Below are 23017 nucleotides of genomic sequence, written 5' to 3'. Positions count from 1 at the left end.
TGAATTGAATCGAATTTCCATATATCCGCCAACCTGTGAACAAAAAAATATTTTTTCTCTTAAAAATGAAATATTATTTCTTTTTTCTCTCTTGAATTTAATCAAGCAAACGTCCACATTTTTTTAAGATTGGAAATATTATATTTGTAAGAAAATAAAATTAAAAACATGAATATAAAATACTCCATTTGAGGCAGAGTAGTAGAATAGAGGTAGAAGTGGGAGAGGGTTTTTTTTTTGGGGGGGGGGGTGGATGCAAGTGGGTTGTGGAGAAGGTGGCTACGGGTGGTTTTCCCACTTTGCAAATATTGAATCATTATACCTTTGAATCCCTCACCTCTCCCATTGTTCCCCCAAAGTGCAAAGTCACTCCTTTCTTTGAAATGATATCCCATTTTTAACTAAGCTTTATAATATACATTTAGTTTTTCTTTCTGCCGAAGAGAACTTACATCTATTGAAGTGCTAGTATGAAATAAAATAAGCAAGGGGTGTGTCATTTTGCTGAAAGAGAATTCCAGCACAACTTAATAATCAATATAAAGTTGTATTTATTACACAGAATAAATGATAGAGAAATGAACCGAACTAATCACCAGTTGTGTTGTATGGGAATGAGTTTTTAATCCTTTTGGCAGGGGTCGTAGTGGACTTTAGTGAAAGGAGGAATAACATAGATGGTGCAATCGACTTATTTAGGGGTTAATAATAATCAAAGCGCAAATCCCCTCCAGCATCATGTGCTCTCACCTCTCTCATAAACCATCTTGGCCAGTATACATCTCTTTCCTGGTGCCTTTTTATTTTCTTTCCTTTTGTTTACTTCGTAAATCTCACTCAATTAATTGCTTCATTAATCACCAGAGCGTTGGCTGCCAGCAGAGGTGCTAATTTTTTTTTCCGGCCAACCAGCAGATGTGGTTTTAGGGGGGGGGGGAGATGGCTTTGGGGAGGGGGGGAAAAAAAAAGAGGGGCAACATAGCAGTATTAGTCTTTTCTTGGACTGAAGTAGTATTAGTCTATGTGACTTACTGGTATAGTACAAGACAAACAACAACAAACAATAACTTGAATCCCACCTCATCCAACTCAATTTATGTTAAAAAAACAAACAATAACAGAAAAAAAGGTTTCTGATTGCTGAGATTACATAGTAGCTAGATAGCAAAATGCAGGTCAATTCAAGGAAAACTTTTCCAAAATTTCAAAGAAAACCGATAACAATCAATCCATAAAGAACACGGACATCGATCATAACCTATAACATCAACATCGGATACACAAAAAGTTTGTTTCTGCATTAAATAAATCATAGAACTGGAGAAAAATAAAGCGTCATTTTGCACATAATGCATTCTTAGTTATGCTGATACATCCATATACTACGCCTCAACACTAAGTCCTTTTCCATGCATGGTCGAGGGATGGCATCTCAGCAAATCCATGCGTGGCAAAATTCACACCTGCCACAAACTGGCCACGTTGCCCTTCGTCTCCATATTGCAAATGTGTATGCCCCTGCATTTCTTTTTCAACTTCAACACGCGCTTCCTCTTTTGTCCTTCCAGAAGGACCAAGGAATAAGCATATTCAAATTTCAACCTCAAAACCAAGTCATGACTTTAGACATGTTGACTTTACAGCGTCACATGGTTTTATTATGCGTTTACTTCTTCAAAGCCAAAGACACTAATGACTTCCAGACCTGTCATCATTTTCAAACTCAAATCTGACCCGCAAGTTCTTTGCGAAATTCTTCATTGAATTCTCATCTTCACATAAGGTCTATCAATTCTAATCTATTCTTGCTTACTAGCTAGTTACTATATCCGAAACCCAATTGATTATGCAGATGCTGGTTCCCTTGTATCACAAGAGTAGCTGTGAGCTGTGCGTTCGGCTTATTCCAATCCAAGTTTAGACCATTCATAGGACCGACAGCGGAAGAACAGCAAAATGAGCTCGCCCCTGTTGCACGAATTCAGAAAGCGAGCTTCTTTCTTCCTCAAGGAGAAAATCAAGACAGCTAGATTAGCACTCACTGATGTCACCCCTGCACAGTTGTAAAGCTCGTCAATTTTGACTTCGTGTGAAGATAGCTCTAGGTCTGGTTTTCGGCTCTGTTAATCTCTTAATATGGCCTTTCTACTATATTTGCAGGATGACAGAAGAGGCTACAAATGGAAATCCATGGCCCCCGGCTTCGCCGACACTCAGATTAATTTCTAGAGCTGCTTTTGAACTTGAAGAGTATTGGAGGATCGTCGAGATTCTGCACAAAAGGTTCCGATTTTCATGTCAAAGTTAATTTTGGTGGTAAGAAATCATGGGTACGTAACTGACAGGAATGGTTTCGAAACAGATTGCTTAAATTTGAAAAGAAGGATTGGAGGGCCTCTTACAATTCTCTGATTTTGCTCGACTACCTACTAACTCATGGGCCGGAAAGTGTTGCAGTGGAATTCCAGAGCGACAAAGATGTTATTAATCAGATGAAAGGCTTTCAGCATATTGATGACAGAAGGTATGGAGCTTGCATTTCTTAATAATTTGATCTCGGGGGCTCATAGCGTTCTCATTGACGCCGGCATGACCACATTTCGAGTATTTGCAGGTTCAATTGGGGCCTAACTCTCCAGAAGAAATCGGAACGCATATTGATGCTGCTGGAAGATGGGCCACTTCTAAAGGGAGAGAGGGAACGTGCTCGGAAAGTAACCAGAGGAATTCAAGGTTTTGGGAGTTTCAGCGAACGGTCAGCTCCAAGAGAAGCATCATCGTCAACACCATTCGGCAGATGTCACTCGGACTTCAACAACCATCACACTGTAGAATTTGAAACGATGTACTCTCGTGATGATTTGGGTGAAATTGGTATGCTTCAGAATTCTGATACAAGCACGAAAGAAGACATGGCTGCTGGAAAGAAAGAGGAGTCACATCTGTGGAACTTGAAAGAGGAGTCTGATCCAATGATAAACCGTGGCAAAGGATATTCCAGGCTTCATATGTTCATGGACGAACAAGAATATGATCACCCATTTAATTCTACAGATATGCATGTCAATGCTTCCCTGCTTTCTGCTGGAGACAGAATACTCCAACGCTGCTAATTATCTGTCTTTAGTTTGCAAAATTTGCGTATTCCTTGACAGAAGACCAACATGGACTGGGCTACCAACCTCCTCCAGTTACTGCAATGTAAAGGGTTCGCCACTCGGCCTCTCAATTTTTTTTCAAGAAAAAATATAGCAAGTTATTGTGTTCTTATGATTACATAAACAACGCTGTTGCGATGCTGCTATTTCAGTATTCAGTCGTGAAATGAACATGCATTTGGCTATTTTTTGGTTTAATCAGGAGCCATATGCGGCACAAATTAAGGCAGCCTAATTTTCTTTCACATGTCTTGTTTGGGTAAAGTATGATTAGAATTTAAATGAGAGCATACGTCGAGGGCACACCCCTGCCAAGCCAAAACAGAGGATGGCATATATGATTCCGGATTATGATTGAGACCAGATTTAAACTGTTCAAAATCTAATACGGGCGATCAAGTTTGAATTTTTTGTGGTTTTCAATTCTAAATGGTTACCCTGTGGCTCCCATTGGTAAGATATCAATAAACATTAGAGAAAGTAGCCAGCTTTGAACACTTCACACGCTGAGCACACATTAGTCCAATTTTTTAAGCATTAAATGGACTTATAAAATGTCAACCAAATTTGTTTTCTAGCATAATTTAAAATTATTTTTATCTCATTAAAAGTATCTGGACCCTACTATTCATACCCCACCCTCTTTTTGACAATTAGATAGTTTCGTGATTTTTTTTTTTTTGGTGTGGAACGGTTTAATTTATTTGATTTAAATACTACTCGTACTGTTTTAGGTTTCCTTTTCCCTTCCTTTACCCTTTTGCCTTTAAGGCGTCCTTATTGCCTGGCCCTAATGGTACCGGCCCACCAGCTGTCAAGGCCGAAGGCCTATTTGCGTGATAAAGGTGAACTGGGCCGGAAACTTTCATTTTTTGGGAACAAAAAGGTGGGAAAAGGAGGACAGGGTTTGGGTTAGTCTCTCACAACGTGACGAACTAAAATTCGAATCCCTACTGAAAGAAGTGTCTACATTTAGTACCTGATAGTATCTCGAATATAATTACTTATAATAAGAGGATACCTATGCTTTAGCAAAAAAAAAAAACAGAAATCTTTCATGACGTTAAAAATTAAACGAAAGGGGGAAAGATTGGACGAGATAGATAGACCACTGTCATGTTTTATAAAATGTAAAGAAAATAGATGATGGAGAATGGATTACTATTTGTTTCTCGTTGGGGGAATTAACTATGAATGATATTCTTATATCTATGGGTAAGGGGAAACACACAAATTAAAAGCCGTTAAATAGTGAAGCTTGTTCTCCTTGTTAATTTAATGAACATATGAACAAGGCGAGGCATGTTGCTTGTATCCTAAGGACACAACACCCGCTCCGCAAAAATAATTTCTTAGGGTTAAAATTCTTGAACAACATAACTCTCGGTTTTGATGCTCCATCATATTTATTAAAAATGGTTGGAAGGAAAAAACTGAAAGGAAAAAAAAAAGTACAGGAAAGAACAGAAGAATGAATCAAAGAGAAAGGGGAGCGCTATAGCTCCTGCAATATAGAAAAGATGGCTCTAGCGGAGAAGGAAAGACAAAGCCCACCTGAACAAAGAGCTGAGTAATCCTTTTAGGATGTTGAATCGAATGATTCCTATTAAGTCAAAGTTACAACATTAATAATTAGCCCCGGGTTAATGCTATTATCCAGTACTACTTAATTAAACGCACTTACCCTACGCACTATGTTTCGACTTATTCAAGAACGCTAAACAATTTCCGCCGCCCCTTAATCAACAAGTCCAATGTCACCCGCCATTTCATTCCTTTAAAGTATACAGTTTGACCCGTGTGGCCCAAGAAATATAGAAGTCATTAAAACTTAAAATGGTCCAACTTAAATTAAGTGTGTTTTTTCAATTTTTGATAGTGAAACTTGGTCGATGGGGTTATTAATGATTGGGATTAGCAGCCCGAGAGTAAATGGCGCCCTGCTGGTGATGCGTCGCATATATGGGTGTTGGTAATGAATAATTAAGGCATTAACGCTAATAATTAGAAGCGAATCAATAAAAGCCATAAACAGTGATTAGGAGGCTGTTTGAAACAAAAGAGGGGAGGAGAAGAGAATGGGTTAAGATAGGAAATATCGGCGTGGGCCAATGGAGAAGGACGAGAGTCGACGAGAACGTAAGATATAGTTGCTAAGATAGGAAGAGCCAACAAGAACAAGGGCACGTTGGTGGTGCGCAGCTTGTCTGCATAAAGGGACATGCCCTATTATTCTGTCTCGTCCACGTTTTGGGATCATCTATATCTCATCGTATCAGCCTGCCTCCTCCTTCATCATGCTCATTTTACTCTCTATCACTCTGATATATAATACCACACCAGAATCCCATGTTTCGCTTCCACTTGTCATCCATTTTTTTGTTATTTTCACCATTCAACTGAATCTTACTTAAGTATAATTTAAATTGAAGACCATTATATCCTACAACTCTCAGTCATTGGTCGCACTGGTGTCCATATACTACCTCCGGTCCTAATTATAAGGCCCAGTTGACTTATTTGAGGAGATTAAGGAAGCAAGTTAAGTTAGTTATTTGTAATAAATAAGTGTTGTCATTCCTAAAATATCCTTGCTAATTAAGTATATTGGCTAGAACTATCATTATTAGAAGGATTATCTTGGAAAAAAATGCATAAATATGAGAGACAAAATGGATTGGGGTCTTATAATTAGGACCAAATAAAAAGTCAAACGGGGTCTTATAATAAGGACCGGAGGTAGTATTAATTATCAATCTATACATATGTGTGTGTGTGTTTTTGTGCACCCATTAAAAGGGAGAGATCGACAGAGAAAGAGAATGGCGGAAGGGATCAGGGAATATAAATATATATAGGAGAAAGTGGAGAGGAGGGCCTGGGTTGAAATGTTGTTGCAGGAGATAGAGGGATGTGATTCATGATTGTTAGGGATGGGAACATCATGATCTCAGATGGGAACTGATTTCATTAAGCATGAGCATAGGATGCAATTATGTCCCATGAGAGTGTGTACATTCACCTTTTTTTTTAAATAATTATTTTAAGTTTGGCCCTCTCTACCCCCTTATACACACTCCCCCACACCATCATGTCCTCTCTGCAATTTATACTTTAAATCAAACTATACAATTATAATAATATGCACTTAACTTAGGCTAATAGATGAAAGACAAGATTTGTTGTTGCTTCTTAACGTAGCTATTGCATCTCAACTATATATGGGCAAAACGAACAAGTTTTGGGTTAAGCATTGTCCATAGAGATAACAGACTCTGTTGTGGTCGACGTTAATTAAACTAACAGAAATAGCGTGGTGGCTAGGTTGGAGAAGTGGTAAATGTGAATGAAAGAAAAAAAAGGCAGAGATGAAGTAGTGATGAAAGAGTGAAATTATTAAGAAGAAAAAGAAAGGTACGGGGGTGGGTTGTGTATGTGGTCCAGACTCCTGAAAGTATATCAGTCATCATGTGGTGAAATCCAAGCAATCTGGTTGGGCCCTCCATTTTCTGCACATTCACTTTGTCATTTTCATCTCCAAAAACTATCCACTCCTTCTCACACACATTCGATCAAGATCTTAAAAATAGCAGCATCAAATGTATAACATAGATATATATATATATATATATATATGTGCAATTCTGCAGTAAATTCAATGTATCGGGATTTATTTATAAAACCCGAGAAGATCATCTCTCCACCGTACCCTCTGGACTTTCTGGCCATATATTGCTTGCAATGAGCTTTACAGATATGCCCCAAAATACGAAAATCAGCGGAGGATGATTGTTGGATGCTAAGGAATTAGTAAATTTGGGGATCCTGGGTCCAAGCCAAAATGCGTGGGACAATCATCCCAAACTTCACAAATGGCCGGCATTGGGGACCCTTTTCTGAAACCCCACCTCCCATTTCCCATTCCACGATCTCATTATATCCCACTCTATTATTCATGTTTTATCACCATATTAATTACTTTCTCTCTTCAAATGCCATTCCCCTCTTCATCCAATATATCGTCAATTAGCTAATCATGTTTTCCACAAAATATCCTCATCACTTATTGCTTAATATTGAGATAACACTAAAATAGAGAGAGAAGCATTTAATTTGAGTCTTGAAGTTAGGGGTCCTGCTCATGTCCTTTTCACGCCTATTCACAAAAGAAGGATGTGTGAGGAGTAAAAGTGATTCATATAAAGTCTCCTTTTCACGCCGATAATAAAGAAGCAGATGGATATGTTAATAATATCTCATGATGCATAACAGAATGGCGTCGAATGGGAAATTATTAATTGCATCTATATATACAAATACGTATAATTAGCACTGATTTTTCATTATGAAGTTGATAACACTTGAAATGTATTGATCTGTAGGAGTAAGGACAAAAACGCTAATTCAATATTCTCAGAATGCTAAATGATACATATATAAGAAGGAAATGCAGGGAAACACATTTCGGATTGCGAGTGATGATCATGGAGTTATACTGAGAGCATAATTACATGACATGAGTATACTGAATTAGTGAAGGGGTGTGGTAAAAATTGGGAATATAGAAAGAAAGAAAAGAATGACAATAACCTGAAAACTTTGTAAAAAGGAAGGAAAAATGAAGGTAGGAATAGAAAAAGGAGAAATATCGGGGGACATCAAAAGGTCGGAGAAAGGCACGTGCACAGGGACTGCATCGAGTAAAAAAGCGATCGCTTCGTCCCCATTTTATTCTTACTTAATGCCTCATCCCCTAAACTCGTATCCTTTGCATTGGATCCTTCGCCCGAAACTATCTCTCTCTCTCTCGTAGTAACTAGCTCATAAAAACAAGGTGGAGAAGAACCCTCTCTTCATGGGCACACCCATTTTCATCCGTTTCTACATATCTACATCTGCTTGCGTAATTAATTTCTTCGCGTTATCCGTATTCCAGGCTCGGACCTAATGCTTTACGAGATGGGATTCAGTCTGTTGGCAAGGCCCACTGTGGAATTCCACGATGAAACGAAATGGCCAAGTACTTCAACCCAAGAAGATGCCGAGCTTTGTGGCGACCACCCAGAAGGCGAAAAAGAACGAGAACGACCCCGCAATATTGTTTCCGCAGCTAATTTGAAGCTCAAAATTCCACCCCGCGATCTCCAGGCTGAGAAAGATCTTGATGAATCAAACGATGAGTGCAAGACTCCAACACTTTCGGGTCACAAAATCCCATCGAGCCTGCCGTGTCCGCCTGCTCCCAAGAAGCCCAAATCAATTCCATCCGGCAAGCGAAAACCTTGCGCCACTGGAAATTTTCTTGATCTGTCCAAAGAGATCGAATCTTTGTTTCCGGCGCCGTTGCTGCTAGATCTTTACGGTAAGATTAAGAAAGTGAGACGAGGAAATGGCACTCCAATGATCGATGAGTAACGTAGTAAATCTTTCTTTTTTAATATCATTATTATTTCCCTCGATGGGTTGTAGAAACTTGCTCTCGACATGGCTTTCCCAGAATCTATAGATGTAGTTCCCTTTTCTCTAATGCGAAGCTGGTCTCTCCCATCGGTATCCTCAAGTAATTCTTCGGGCATATATATCATTAAATTGCGTATGGGAACGACATAAAGATGTGAGGAGGTAGATGTGTCTCTATATATATATATATGCGTGTATAGATAGAGAGAGCTGGATATGTGTTTCAGACTTGAGAACAATAAATTCAATTCAATCGATGGGATGGGATAGTTAGGGCTGAGCTTTGGGAAGAGGTGACTTGTATGTTTTTGTATGTGAGATGGAATTTGACTTTGTGGGGGCTGAGGATCGGAAAGCGAACATGAACCGCATTGATTTTTCCAAGGAGAAGCAAACATACTGTGACGGTTTCCTTTCTTTGTTTCCTTTTTCTTTTTTGTTGGGAATCACGATGCTCTTCCCTTTCTGCTTCCCCAACTTTTAAATAACCAACTTCCATAATCTACCAGCATGGCGGTATCCATTCCTCTCTCTGTTTTTTTTTTTTTGGGTTAAGTTTTATTGCAGTTATGCAGTATACTTAGATTTTTTTTGGTATATTTAAGATCCACACAATCAACTGCTAACGGAAGTTCATCGATAAATGTGGCGTAGAATACCATCACACACACTCTTCCTATTACGGATTCGTGTAGTTAGTCAACATAAGGGTTCTTATCTCATTGGATATTTTTAAATTTTTTGGTCAAATATGTCATTGGATCGGTCTTTGTATTCTTAAACGTTTTAACTCAAAAAATTATTATAGGATTAGAGTAAAATAAGCTCCATATGTGTATAATTAGCAGACTTTAGGGCTAACAGCTCGCCGGCCTCAAACCAAAAGAGAGAGAGAGAGAGAGAATGATGGCCGAGAAACGACTTCGCCTAGCGTGCCACTTGGTTGGGAGAGAAATAAATCCCTTCCAAATCAACATGAAAAATAAAAGGAGTAGAGATAAGAGAAAATTCTCACTAAGAATGAAGGATTTGGCCGATAGAAGAATATCTTGTTAGTGAAATGATTCAGAGTAGGCAGACTACCACTTGCTCTTGGTTGACACGAGTACAATATCAGTTAAAACTGACTTAAAACTAACTTGACTAATAAAAAGCAACGGTATCTCCTAGCTTATCGTCGTCTGTGATGTTAATTTATATATATATATATATATAAATATATACTTCTTTAGTCTTTAATATAAGACTTATTTAATTAATTTGATTAGATTAAAAAAGTTAGATGAGTTAGTTAATTATAAGAAATATGACATGTTTTTCCTAAAAACACCATAATCATCTTCCTTAATATCCTCCCTTCCTCTTCTATTCGATTATGGTTGAGAAAGTATCCATATGAGTAATTTAAAAAAAATGATCAATATGAAAAATAAGTTTTATATTTATGATCAAAATCAAATCAATAATTAGGTCATATATTAAGGACCAGAGGAGTATATCTTTATCAACACCGCATCCTACTTCAACTCCTTGAGCCAGCCTCATATATTGCAAAAAAAAAAAACTGAGAGAGTTGTTGCCATCGAATATGTTGATATTTACGTGGATTGTCAATTAGTATAGTGATATAAGTCGGTATTATTATAGTTTAATTTTAAACTAACATGCCGTCCTGTTATAATATTTATTTTGTGGGTAATTTAACTAATATTTATTTAATAAATAGTTTTCAACTAGTTCTTTGGTAGCTCATAATTCTTCCGTTTTTTAGTTCTTTTTTTTCTTCGAAAAAAAAAAAAAGCGATACGTTGTCCATGATCCTTAAGCTGCATATATATCCATTAGATATGTACACGGACAAGGCGGGGGAGTGTTTGAGTATGGCATACTAAAAAGGGAAAAAGACAGAAAAATGCTAGTTAAACTTCATAATTCTCATTTCTCAAATGGTATGTTAAATTTGAGAAATCCCAATTTGGTCTCAAGAGACCAAATTGGGATTATCATGTTAAAAAAAAGAGACCAAATTGCCCTTCATTTTAAATATTGTTTTTAAAATATCACAGCTCCCATTGGCCGGCCGGTCACTGGAGCTTCGGCAACTGCAATCACCAGAGTTTCGTCGGTCGGAAAATTTTTTTTGAAAATTTTTACAACTTCAGTATAACGGTTAACAACTTTTGTAATGCTATTAACAATTTCAGTATAGCAATTAACAACAGGTTTTCTGGGAAATTCAACAAATTCCGGCGACCGGAAACAATTTTTTTGATAATTTTTACAACTTAAATATAACCATTAACAACTTTTGTAACGCTATTAACAACTTCAGTATAGCAATTAACAACAGGTTTTCTAGAAAATTTAACAAACTCTGGTGATCGGAAACAATTTGTTTGAAAATTTTTACAACTTTAGTATAACAGTTAATAACTTTTGTAACTCTATTAACAATTTCAGTATAGCGGTTAACAACAGGTTTTTGAGTTTGTTAACGGCATTACTGAAGTTATAAAAATGCCACTTTTTGAATTTTCCGAAAAAGTTGTTGTTAACTACTATATGGAAATTGTTAACCGTTATACTGAAGTTGTAAATTTTTTTTTAAAAAAAACGTAATTGTTAACATTATACAGAAGTTGAAAATTTTTACAATTTCAGTATAACGGTTAACAACTTTTATAATGTTATTAACAACAGGTTTTCTGGAAAATTCAACAAGCTCCAGTGACCGGAAACAATTTTTTTGAAAATTTTTACAATTTCAGTATAACAGTTAACAACTTCGATATAGCAGTTAACAACAGCTTTTTTCAAAAAATTCAAAAAATGTCATTTTTATAACTTCAGTAATGCCGTTAACAAACTCAAAAACCTGTTGTTAACCGCTATATTAAAGTTATTAATAGAGTTATAAAAATTGTTAATCGTTATAGTGAAGTTGTAAAAATTTTCAAACAAATTGTTTCTGGTCACCGGAGCTTGTTGAATTTTTCAGAAAACCTGTTGTTAATTGCTATACTGAAGGTTTTAATAGCGTTACAAAAGTTGTTAACGATTATATTGAAGTTGTAAAAATTTTCAAAAAAATTGTTTCCGGTCGCCGGAATTTGTTGAATTTCTCAGAAAACCTGTTGTTAATTGCTATACTGAAATTGTTAATAGCATTACAAAAGTTAACCATTATACTGAAGTTGTAAAGATTTTCAAAAAAAAAATTTCCGACCGACGGAGCTCCGGTGACCGGCCGGCCAATGGGGGCTGTGATATTTTAAAAACAACATTTAAAATGAAGGGCAATTTGGTCTTTTTTTTAACATGATAATCCCAATTTGGTCTCTTGAGACCAAATTGGGATTTCTCAAATTTAACATACCATTTGGGGATTATGAAATTTAAGTAGCATTTTTCTGTCTTTTTCCCTACTAAAAATAACATTTATTTTGTAACATAAATTATACTAAAAAATAGAATTTATATTTAAAACAGAAGCTACTACAAGACAAGTAATTGATTAGATTCTTGAAGTGGAACTGCCATAGTGTGGGGGGTGGGGCGGGGCGGGGCGGGGGCATTGCGGCTGACAGGCATGCATGCGTGGGGCCAATCGTAGTTTGACAGCAATACGCCATGTATCAGCGACACCCACAGTGTAACACGCTCTTCATCGTACTGTCAAAATCACATTACCAGCCCAATCTCTGAAAATAGATGGACCTGGGGTTCCGACTCTGCTGCCCTTCTTTATCTTTTTCCCCTTTTCCCATGGAGTCATGTAATGGAATTGAAGGCAACCCGAAACTGCATGGGGAGGGCATTACGAAGCGTGACCTGGGTTTCGCATCCAAGTTCCTGTGCCCAGTAACACGCGGAGCTTCCTCATCGTAATTTGGGCCGGCCCAATTTTTTATGGGCTTCCTTAGTTAAAAAAATAATCAGAAGACAGGAAATGGGATGCCCAAACCCAAAGAGCAGAACGTGTTGTGTTGACAAATGAAGAGTGGGGAGGTCGAAAGGAGGCATGCGAAACCTTTTCCTCCCTTTTGGTGAAAGGGCACCCGAGGTTGAATAATACTAGTGAGGAGAGACAGCTTTTAGAATTTGTGAAAATGGGTCCCTGGTGAATCCTGCACCACAAAATGGGAATGTGCGGCCAGGATTCTGGGATTGTATGGCATCCAGTGCTGGGGCAACAGGACTGGATCCAACTTCCCGACATCATTATTATTTACGTTGCTTAAGAACCTTTTCATGGGATTGCATGAGCTAGTTTTGCTGGAGTAAATTACCCTCACCGGCGAGTGTGCTATATCTGCAGAATCTTGAATGGCTGTTCCTCGAACGAGGGCATCCACGTCATTTCGAAAGACTTGTAGTAATGAATAATGATGTTCCGGGCTTCTAGTCAACAACGCGGCCACAATGTTAAAAAGCTGACAAGTGACAAGCACTCTCAAATCTCCTGTCTCACACTCTCACTCCTCAGCTCACTCTTTTTTGACCCTTTCTTCTTCTACTTTTACCGTAGGCCCCCTCATCTCTATACCGACCTTAGTATCTTCACACCACACACCGCTCTTGGCATTAGCCCACACTCCCGAGCTCCAAAATGCACAGCACAGAACCACTATTCTTGCACCCCGCTCTGACACCTGATCTATCCTCCCGGCTTCTTATGCAAACATTCAACTAAATATAGATAGTGCGAGCTTCTGATTCTGCTCATTCATGGCTCAACAGGTATTTATTATATGCTTCCCTCTATACGTGTTTTGAATTTTTTCCCCTGAGATCCATTCTTATTTTTGTCTCGTCATCTCCGAAAATGTGGGTCTTACTTGAAAATTACACCCTCTTCTTCTCTTGGCTTCCACTGAAGTTGGAGGGTTGTGAACTTATTTCATAGCTTTATTTCCCAATTTGAGTTGATCTTAGGATGAGGGATGGCCTTTCGGCTTACAGCCATTGAATGCGAGGATTGGTTTAGCTGGAAACCGTGACAATTCTGGTTCTGTCTCATTCAACACCGCTGTCACGGGTTCTCCTTCTTTCTCTTCTTCTACAGATTCTTCTTCAGATTTAGACACAGAGGTCAGTGAATTTGCATTATTATTGAAGGTGATCCTTTTGGTTCTGAAAATGACTCTGTTTCTATACCCAAAAAATAAGAAGTAATTTCATGTTGCTGTTGCCGCCACAATAGCAAGCATTGCGAGATATCATGTGACGTGCTGGTTTCGATTAGCATAGATACCCTCCACTTTCGTGTCTTAGATCTTACGACTTGTCTTTTTCTGCAATTACATGCTTCTGTCATTACTCAGGTGATAAGACTTGGAATGACTGTATCAATTACTCTAATTAGAGAAAATTTTCAAATCAACTAATTAATTAAGGGCATCACATCTTAAAACTTTGTTCCTCTCCTGCAGCTTTCCATTGCATAATTGGAATCAATAATTTAGAAAGGAGTTTTAAAGTTTACCTATTGATACAATTAGCTTTTGCCTTTCTTGGACAATCGAGATTCGCACAGTAAATCTAGGTTCAATATCTACACTCTGCATGGCTAGAAAGACCTGTATATATTATAGATATTTAAGGTGATTACTAATTAATAAGGAGAAACTTAGTCAAATTAGAGGATGGGCCAGTTGGGAAATATTGCAATTTTAGCGTAGAATGGTTACACATTAATAAAGCAGATGAATCTTTTTCACTGGGGCATGCAGAGATTTTTTTTTTTTTTTGGGGTGGGGGAAAAGGTACTGAAGAGTTCTGTTATTTCTAATATTGACCCTATATCCTTAATCTCTATTACATTTATTTGTGAAAAGCACATCATTCACATTAAATAAATCCTGCACATATTTGTGAAAATACATGTATTTAAAATGATGATTATAACTAGAGTTAGTATGAGGTGCTGAAATAATGGTTGTTATAATTCAGTCAACTGGGTCATTTTTCCCGGACAAGAGTAGGACGCTTGGGAGCCTGATAGGCGTGTCAAGCATTTTGGAGCTATCGAGAAGATCACTGAGAGGGGTAAAGACACAAGTGTTGAAGAGAAAGAAGGGAGAGAAATCCAATTGGAGGTCATGGTTAGGGCGTTCATGCTGGAGGACCAACCATGATGCCGGCAATGAAGGGAAGGAGAAAAATGTTGCGTCACTTGGCCATTTTCTAGCTGAGGAAAGAAAAGCAACTATTGAGAACAGAAGGAACCAAAGCATCCCCATATATGGACCTGACGATGACTTTGTATTGGCTCAAACCCAAAACACGGGACAATCAAATTCTCTGTTTGTTAACGGCAACGTTGCTCCCCCCAACTGGGTGCATCCAAGGAGAGAAAGGAAACGAGGGGGATCAACACAAATCAATCGTTTTGGCTCCCTTGCGGCCTTGTTTTCCTTTGCCTGTGTGCGTGCACAATCTGCCCCAGCCTAAGTATGTGCCCATTTGAAGTGCGAAACTGGTGCATTTTAACTCAGGTAGCCTTATTTTTCTTTAAGAGAGTGGGTTTTTGGAGTGGATGCATTGGAGATGAGCAAGTACTGAGTGTGAAATTTGTGTTCCCTTCTTCATTTTGAATAAAAATACGAAAGTAGGAAAAGAAGAAAGAAAATTTTGTTCTAGTTTATTCATTTGGAGTGTGGAGGATGTGAGACACTTGATACTTTCTCCTTCAAGCGGGAACGACATCATCAGTGCTTCCACAAAACGGCTAGGTGGCATATCTAGCACTTACAGCTATAAATAACTACTCCGGATTAAGTTCTAACTCGTCAAAACTCGAACTTTATTGAACTCGATCAGCTTCCTTTAAACTGCTAATAAATGAAGTATATTCCTGGTAAGATACTAATACTAGTAATTTTATACACGCTTAACTCTACTTTACATTTTAAGTAACCTATTTTGTGTTGTCTAAATAGTATGCATTAGTCCTGAACTTCTATCGTAAATACTCTTGCTCAAAACAGATTGCTGCATAAATCTGCCTCACTGGCCTACGTCACATACATTATGTGCCGCAATCGGTACGGGCCAGTTCGAGGAGGGGGCCAAAAAAGTGAACATGTTTCCCCTCATTTAGACTTCCCCCCATTGATATACTTCAACAGGCTGTGATTCATATTCCAACTCAATCTGACTGCATATCCCACCAAAAACTAATAATGGGCACTAATTACAGAGGGTGTCAAAATTACCTCAGAGATAGTGTTGGTGTTTACAACTTTGCATACGTAAAATAACCTTGAAACTCTACGACATCCACTTCATTAAATGATATAAGAATTTGCAATTAGATATTGTATTGTATCCATATATATCGAGCTGGAGACGATCTGCACCCCAACTCAAGCTGGTGTCCCCGACCTGCCATGTGTTGGGTTGTATATATGCAAAGTTGGACCGGGCCTTGGGTTTAAATTCCAAGACCAAAAGGATTTGAGGATTGGGCTTCAAATTGTTGTGAAACTGATTTGATCCGGCCATGTGCCGTCTTATGCACTGGGCAAAGGTCAAATCTTGATTAAATTTGGAGCTATTTGAAGGGCTTTTCTCAACAGCACATGAAGTGAAGGATTTGATTGGAAACTCTGGTACTGGCTCAGAGCTAAGAAGGCAGACAAGGAGAGCAGAATAGAAGAGGAGGATAAGAGAATGGCAAGCGATCGACAAGTTGCTTCGCAGGTTGAGATTGCCACAGAACGCTAAGATAAATGCATGACATCAAATCCAAACTATGAACTTAAGCTCATCAATCTGGTCCCTTGATCGTTAGGGGAGGTCGACATAGACCTATTTTGACATTTGGACGAAAAATGAGGCGCTATGCATAATATATTGCCATAACATGGCCATCTTGAGCTGACATCACGGGTAATAAAGTCCCAACAAATCTCTAATAAACTGAGGTGCAATTCATATTACTACATGGTAACACCCAACCAGAAGTACTTGTAAGAACCTGTCATATTGAGGCACTCTAGTATTATAATCTAGAGTGTAAAATGATTGCGAATGTCCCCTTTCATATCTTCAGTAATGAGTGTTACGTTACCAATTATGAGGACGATAAAGAGGACTCAGTGTGCGTACGTAAATAAATAGTTGCGTCGTGGCGTGGGACGCCATTGATGTGGGGGACGGGTCCCGCGCATCTACAGAAAAGAAAAAGCAGAGAGGGCAAAGGCCACAACTTAAGTAGAAGAAGACGAAGGAGAAAAAGAATGAGAAAGTGGCAGAGAACCAACGGGGGAATCGGAAGAGAAAGAAAGACGATGCAGGGCAGTGAGGCACCTTTTGCTTTTGCATCCCTTACCCATCCAACGGCGCAGGTTTCGCCACGTACACGTCCACGGCTCCGCATCAATTTCTGTGCCTCTTTTGATTCCCCCCGTCCCTGACCCTGCCATCCTCCGGAATTTTACCGACACACCCCTCTCCTCTGGGTTTTCATCTAAAATTTCCGTCTTTCTCGTCATATTTTAAAATTTTCAATAAACCTATTATACTGCATTTTATTTTTTAAATTTCTCACAACTCACGAGGCTCATATTTTATGGTCATTAGAGCTATACAGACAGATGACTTAATTGTTATAAATTTTAAAGTAATTTATAACGATAATAATATTTATTTATTTATTTTTACAGAAATAGTTTTTCCCCGGGGGGCACTGACACCGACATTTTTGGATCACAGGATGCCACGTTGGACACCTACGTCCCTGTTAGACAGGGTCACGACAGACGGACACAGGGAGGGCTTTTATCTGCATTGGTCTCTACTGGTTTTGTTGCTTTATTCGTTCTTGAAAGCTGTATCGGTCCCTGCAAAAGTAATCCTCTCATTGCTGTGCCTTTTCCTGATGTGTTTTATTTTTATTTCTTGGTTAAATTATTCGTTGTTTCCGGTAGGATTAATTAGAATATATTATGAGTGTTTAGATAGAAATCAAATTATAATTTTAAAAGTGTTTTTACAGTTTATAAAATAAATATATAGAGAAATTTATTTCGTTTTGTAGAAAAATGTTTTTTAAAAATACTTTTAAGAGTTGAAAAGCAATCCCATAACCAATTGAGTCCGTATATAATTTGAAGTGTGCGAGATAGAGATAGTTGATCGCTCCAAAGGAGGAGAGTGGGTAGGAGAGGGCGAGTTCATAAGGTCGCGAACTTCCTTTGACCGTAGAATCTTTTTCTCTTCTTTTGAGATCTCAGGGGCATAATATATACTACAATGATGCGTTAATTCATGTCGTTTGTATCTTGCTCCATCGTGCCTAGGATGTTCTAGAATGATCACCCTCTTAGGCTTGGTCGGGTATGGAATTGCATGGTTTTGAGTGTGGATTTTGGCGTCTTCTTCAAATGCTCCCATCTGAATGTCTGATCTCGTCTACTCTCAACCTCAAATCAAACAAATAAGTACGTCCCATGGCTCTCACATGAAATCTAACCTCACATATCGTTGCAATTAACTTCAACTCTTGGCTTATAAATAACACACCATTTTTGACATCCTCTCTCTTTCCTTTGCTCGACTCTTGACCCGCCCACGTCCTTCTAGGTTTTATTTCTGGCGGGTGAAGGATAAACCAGAAAGGGATTAATTAATCTGATCGCGGGAATTAAAGCCTTTATTCTTTCTTAGATTTTTTTTTTGCAATAATTCGTCCGTATACTTATTAAATATTATACATTGTGAATATTAAAAATTAATAATTAAAAAGCTTCTCAAACTCTGTAATATTGCCCAATTACAAGTCTATTACAAAGATGTAAAAAAAAAAAATCTGATTCAATTATTAGCACTCTAGAAGTCGAACACTACGTACGAGCTGCCATTCAAATTTTGCCATAATTACGGAGATAATTAATTAAGGGCGCGGGGGCATTATACGACTCTTGCAACTCAAGGTCCGTAGAAGTCCGGCCACCTTCATGAAATATGGAGAGTCTATTAATTACTTTACACTTTCAACTTGTGTTGGACGTTTGATTATATATAAGTACCAGCATATTATATCTAAAACTCCAGACCATTATGCACAGGGCTTTGCTGAGGAGTATTTTCGCGGCAGATATTATATATTATGTGAACTTGCATAGGATCGAGCTGCAAGATGTAAACATTAACTAGACAATTAAAACTACTAAATCTTGAAGTCCCAAGCTACCATCCCGAGATACACTGCCTGGGACGAAGCAAAGGAGGAGGCACGTTCTTTAGTGTCAGTTTTGCATTCTTTACCGATGAACGTGGCATCCATGAAAGAAAACTTTGAGAAGCAGTGTGGGGGCTAGTCGTAACCGTCTAGAAACGGGCACCCGTTTAGCTACGTAACCTCCCTCCGAAGATTTTGTATTGAGATGAGGTCATGACGCCAGATAGCATACAGAAAACATAACGCATCGTACATGCACACACAATTATACAAAGCAAGCTCATATAGTACACAAGAAACACGATATCCAAAACATTAACAAAGACAACAATACGTCCATATGTCTATATATGGCTGTGTATATATATATATATATATATATCTATGTATCGAATTCTGACCATATCTGGGACTAGGCCTGGGGAAGTTGGGCTGAGCATCTACACCATCCGGGAACTTGAATTTCTCCGATGCACTACAGATGGTGGTGCAATAACAATTAATTGATTTGGAAATTACAACACATGGGTCGTGGAAGAAGAGGCAAGGCCTGATATAATATCTGTGGTTGGAGTCCATGAGTAGTATTGGTTGTTATTTTCTGATATACTCCGAGCTTGCGACCTGGACAAATTTAGCGCTCCATTGTCTTCCAACTTAACTGGCGGCAGCTGCGTAACCCTAGAATTCCCAAGTTCGCTTTGAAATGGGTTTGAAGCAGAAGCAGCTGAACTTGACTGATCAAAACCATTCAAGAAAGTAAACTGCTTTAACCGCCACTGATCCAGTCCTCCGCTCGAAATATCACTTCCATTAAGTCCAATGGGAAACATGTGATCACTCTGTCCTTGCAAGTTGAGGCCCATGCTTCCCACGCCATAGCGACTCAGATTCTGTAAGGACGCCATGAATGGTAAATTAGATGCTTGGGACGGCATATGACCAATCAGCTCGGTGGCTATGGCGGCCCCGCCTGATGAGGGGTTAGACGGTGGCTGTTTGTCGGAGGCTGCCGGAGACTTGGAGCGGCTTCTCTTGGTCTTCTTGTTTCTGCGGCATCCTCCGCCAACCGGAACGTTCCTGAGAGCGCCTCCTCTTGTCCAGTAACGCCTACAGGTCTTGCAGAAGTGCCTGGGTTGAGACAGGCTGTAGTTGTTGAAGTAGCAGAATTTCGTGTTGGTAGATTCACAGCGAGGACACTTTAGAGCTGCCTCCGGCGGTGGTATCTTTGCAAGCCGGGCTCGATCCGCCATCGATCCAGGCCTGATTGAGACCATATGAGGTGCTTGTGGAGGCAGGAGCGGAGGCTCACTGATCTCATTTGTTTGATGATAACTTTGTTGCTGCAAAACACAGAATAATCCCAGTTGAGGTAGGAAGTAGGACTATATATAAATGTAAACACAGAAATCAGGTATATTCAAGAAGATATTACAGAGAATAGGAATAATAATCTTTTGTTTATGCCGTGGCTGAAATTGGGGGGAAAACCTTACCTGCTGCCAATTGGGAGGATCTAAATAGACTGGAATAGAAGAGAAAACCATGGTGTTGGTTATCTTTTTTTGTTATTTTCTTTTGTAAAGTTGGATGGGTCTTTAGAGATGGTGGAGAATCACACTAAGGGAATACCAGAGCCGAGAAAGAAAGAGGGGAAAAGGGATCATTAAAGAGAGAGGGAGGGAGGGAAGGAGGAAGAGGAAAGAAAGCAAGAAGAGGCTTTTGTTTTTGCTTTGCTCTTATTCCCTCATTTCGTTCATCTCTCTTTTTGTTTTATTATATTTTTAGGGTTTTTAGTGGGACGAAGTTTCTTAACCCATAAGCTTCTTTTCTGCGGCCTTGGTCTGTAAATTTGGCCATTAATAAAGAAAGTAGAGTGGCTCCCATGCATGGAAGACAGACGCCAATTAAAAAAGGGTTTTTCCCCGTACCAGCAAGAAGAGACTGGCTAGCTAATCAGTTGTTTTCAAGAGTACAACAATTTTTTGAAGTTAACGTTACTCGCTATAGCTAGTATAAATCCCATGCATCCAGCAATGGAAAAAAATACATTATTTGTGAATTATAAATAAGGTAAATAGTTAGATTTTTTTTTTTATACTCCGTATTTTTATATTTGTATTCAAACAACAGAATTCCGTAGTGATAAGGTTGCTGTCAAATCGATGGCCCATGGTGGAATCGGCTCACGTAATCAAAGAATTTGATCGATCCTCAATGGAACGGGACCCTACTGACATTCTCGCAGGTCTATTATTAATTATGTGACAATGAAAATTAAGTTGGAAGGAAGTGACGTATATTTTTATGGTTAATGTCGGGACAACAAATTAAAAATTATGTGTCACCAGTTCTCGAAAAATTTACGCGGAAAAACGTCCCCCATTCATAATCCCTTGATCCTTGACACATGGCGTAAACTATGCGATCATAGATTAATGGCCAGGCCAGCTAATTCAGGATATATCGCTGAACGAATAGTTGAATTTTGGTGCTTATCGCTGTGATTAAAATTTTCCAAATTAAATTAGGATGATCTAGATTTAAAACTTTTTAATTTATAATTGCCGAATAATAACTTTATTTTCTTATAAAGTGACAGTTTATCAACATCAAAATTTTTTTACTTTTCATCCAAAACTTTTATGTATTTAGATTAATAATTTATATTTATATTTAAATGCGTTTCTGGACAACATAAAAAGATATGACTAAAATATGAGTGAATACATAAATATATAAATAAAGAGAATCCTTTTAAGAATAGAGAATCATGCACGAAACAAATCAGGGAATGCGACAAATGGAATAATTAAAGAAGGAAGAAAGTTAATCAACAATTATATTATTGAAAATGGTAACACAAATCTGTTAAATTTATCCATCAAATTGGCGTTAGTTGCCCATTGCTTTACTTTTATTTGTGTAGTCAGCAGTCAGCACCAATAAATTTAAGTGTTAAGCAGAGCACTGAGATGCTCAGTTGATCCAATTCTATGATGAATATCTTTTGATATATGCAAGTAGGTACGCCATAATCTTACAATAGCTTCCTCTCAACTTTAATTAATCGATGCTTCAAGTTGAGAACGCCTATTAGATTAACGCGTCCCTTTTGTCGACTCGTGCTTTGCTCTTTTTCCTGTGGACCTAGACCTCCCTTTTTTTAATTAACGAAGTGGGAGAGATTATTTGTTTTTGTAAAAAACAATCCATTCTTTTTGTAAGTGGGTAGGGGTCACACCCGAACTGAGAAACCCTTCAGGCAGTGAAGTGCAAATCATCATTCATTTCAACGTTTCTTCGGCTTTAAGAAATCTTTATACATTATATTCTCACACATAATGTGGCCATAGGCTGTACTAATTTTTGTAAATTTACGTGCATGCATGATATATGTTGCATACTAACTTAAAAATACTCAGCACTTACGTACACAGTCTTCAGCGAATAACTGCTCCGTATACTTTAAGAACTAAATAAATAAATTACGGTAATTTTAATATCTGGCTGATTATTAACTCCATCTCTTTGTACGTTCATGTTCACTAATTACCGGTTATGCTGGACGAAGGGGGTCTTGTCTGTGTTCATCTTTTATTTGGTAACGCGGGGGAAATATGTTAAATGTTAAGGAAATCTAATCAACTAATAACAACTAGAAGTAAAGGGGGGCGTACGTGAGCTGTGTGTGCGTGTGTGTAGCTCTCTTGTGTTGAGCAAGCGATGAGATCGATGCAGTCGTTAATTTGTGAGCTATATACATATATAGCTAAGTCCGACGTCCTTTACATTAGTTGTTTTTTTAAAGTTGCTTGTTATACCCTTTGTGTAGATAAAAACTACTTCTCCGGTCCTTAATATAAGAATTAAAAATTATTGACTTAATTTGGTTCTAAATATAAGATTTATTTCTCATATTTATCAATTTTTTTAAATTACTCCTATAGATACTTTTTCAACCATAATCAAATAAAAGAGGAAGAGAAAATAGTAAAGAAGATGATTATGGTGTTTTAGAAAAAGTATATTATATTTCTTATAATTAACTAATTTACCTAACTTTCTTAATCTAATCAAATTAATTAAATATGTTTTATATTAAAGATATGAAGAGTATATATATAAAACTACGCATTTACAAAATTATTTATATATATATATATATATATATGGATGCAAATTGTTGACGAGTAGTGAATTTGTAATAGTA

At 38.0% G+C, this 23017-nt stretch overlaps 4 protein-coding genes across 4 annotated transcripts; 3 read left to right on the top strand and 1 right to left on the bottom strand.

The window, feature by feature from the left end:
• The first annotated feature begins 1208 nt into the window (after window positions 1-1208).
• Window positions 1209-3403, top strand: LOC114762029 (epsin-2-like). Its single transcript, XM_028951481.1, has 4 exons — window positions 1209-2063; window positions 2161-2283; window positions 2363-2524; window positions 2615-3403. Exons 1-4 carry the CDS (start codon window positions 1957-1959, stop codon window positions 3111-3113), a joined length of 891 nt encoding a protein of 296 aa, XP_028807314.1. The 5' UTR covers window positions 1209-1956; the 3' UTR covers window positions 3114-3403.
• Window positions 3404-8117: 4714 nt separating this feature from the next.
• LOC114762022 (cyclin-dependent protein kinase inhibitor SMR3-like) lies at window positions 8118-8573 on the top strand. The gene has a single exon (XM_028951471.1). The coding sequence runs from the start codon at window positions 8118-8120 to the stop codon at window positions 8571-8573; it is 456 nt and encodes a 151-aa protein (XP_028807304.1).
• A 4638-nt stretch (window positions 8574-13211) lies between these two features.
• On the top strand, window positions 13212-15071 carry LOC114762038 (uncharacterized protein At3g17950-like). The gene is made up of 3 exons (XM_028951488.1): window positions 13212-13358; window positions 13554-13709; window positions 14571-15071. Exons 1-3 carry the CDS (start codon window positions 13347-13349, stop codon window positions 15069-15071), a joined length of 669 nt encoding a protein of 222 aa, XP_028807321.1. The 5' UTR covers window positions 13212-13346.
• A 3962-nt stretch (window positions 15072-19033) lies between these two features.
• LOC114762043 (dof zinc finger protein DOF3.6-like) lies at window positions 19034-20529 on the bottom strand. The gene is made up of 2 exons (XM_028951498.1): window positions 20301-20529; window positions 19034-20147 (listed from the first exon to the last, which is right to left on the bottom strand). Exons 1-2 carry the CDS (start codon window positions 20349-20351, stop codon window positions 19320-19322), a joined length of 879 nt encoding a protein of 292 aa, XP_028807331.1. The 5' UTR covers window positions 20352-20529; the 3' UTR covers window positions 19034-19319.
• Between the last annotated feature and the right edge of the window lie 2488 nt (window positions 20530-23017).

The sequence above is a fragment of the Neltuma alba genome, unplaced genomic scaffold (assembly GCF_004799145.2).
Source record: "Neltuma alba isolate B1F8T4 unplaced genomic scaffold, ASM479914v2 tig00001715_pilon, whole genome shotgun sequence".
Lineage (NCBI taxonomy): Eukaryota > Viridiplantae > Streptophyta > Magnoliopsida > Fabales > Fabaceae > Neltuma > Neltuma alba.
Note: the sequence above shows the minus strand (reverse complement) of the source record. Positions and strands in the feature narration are given on the sequence as shown.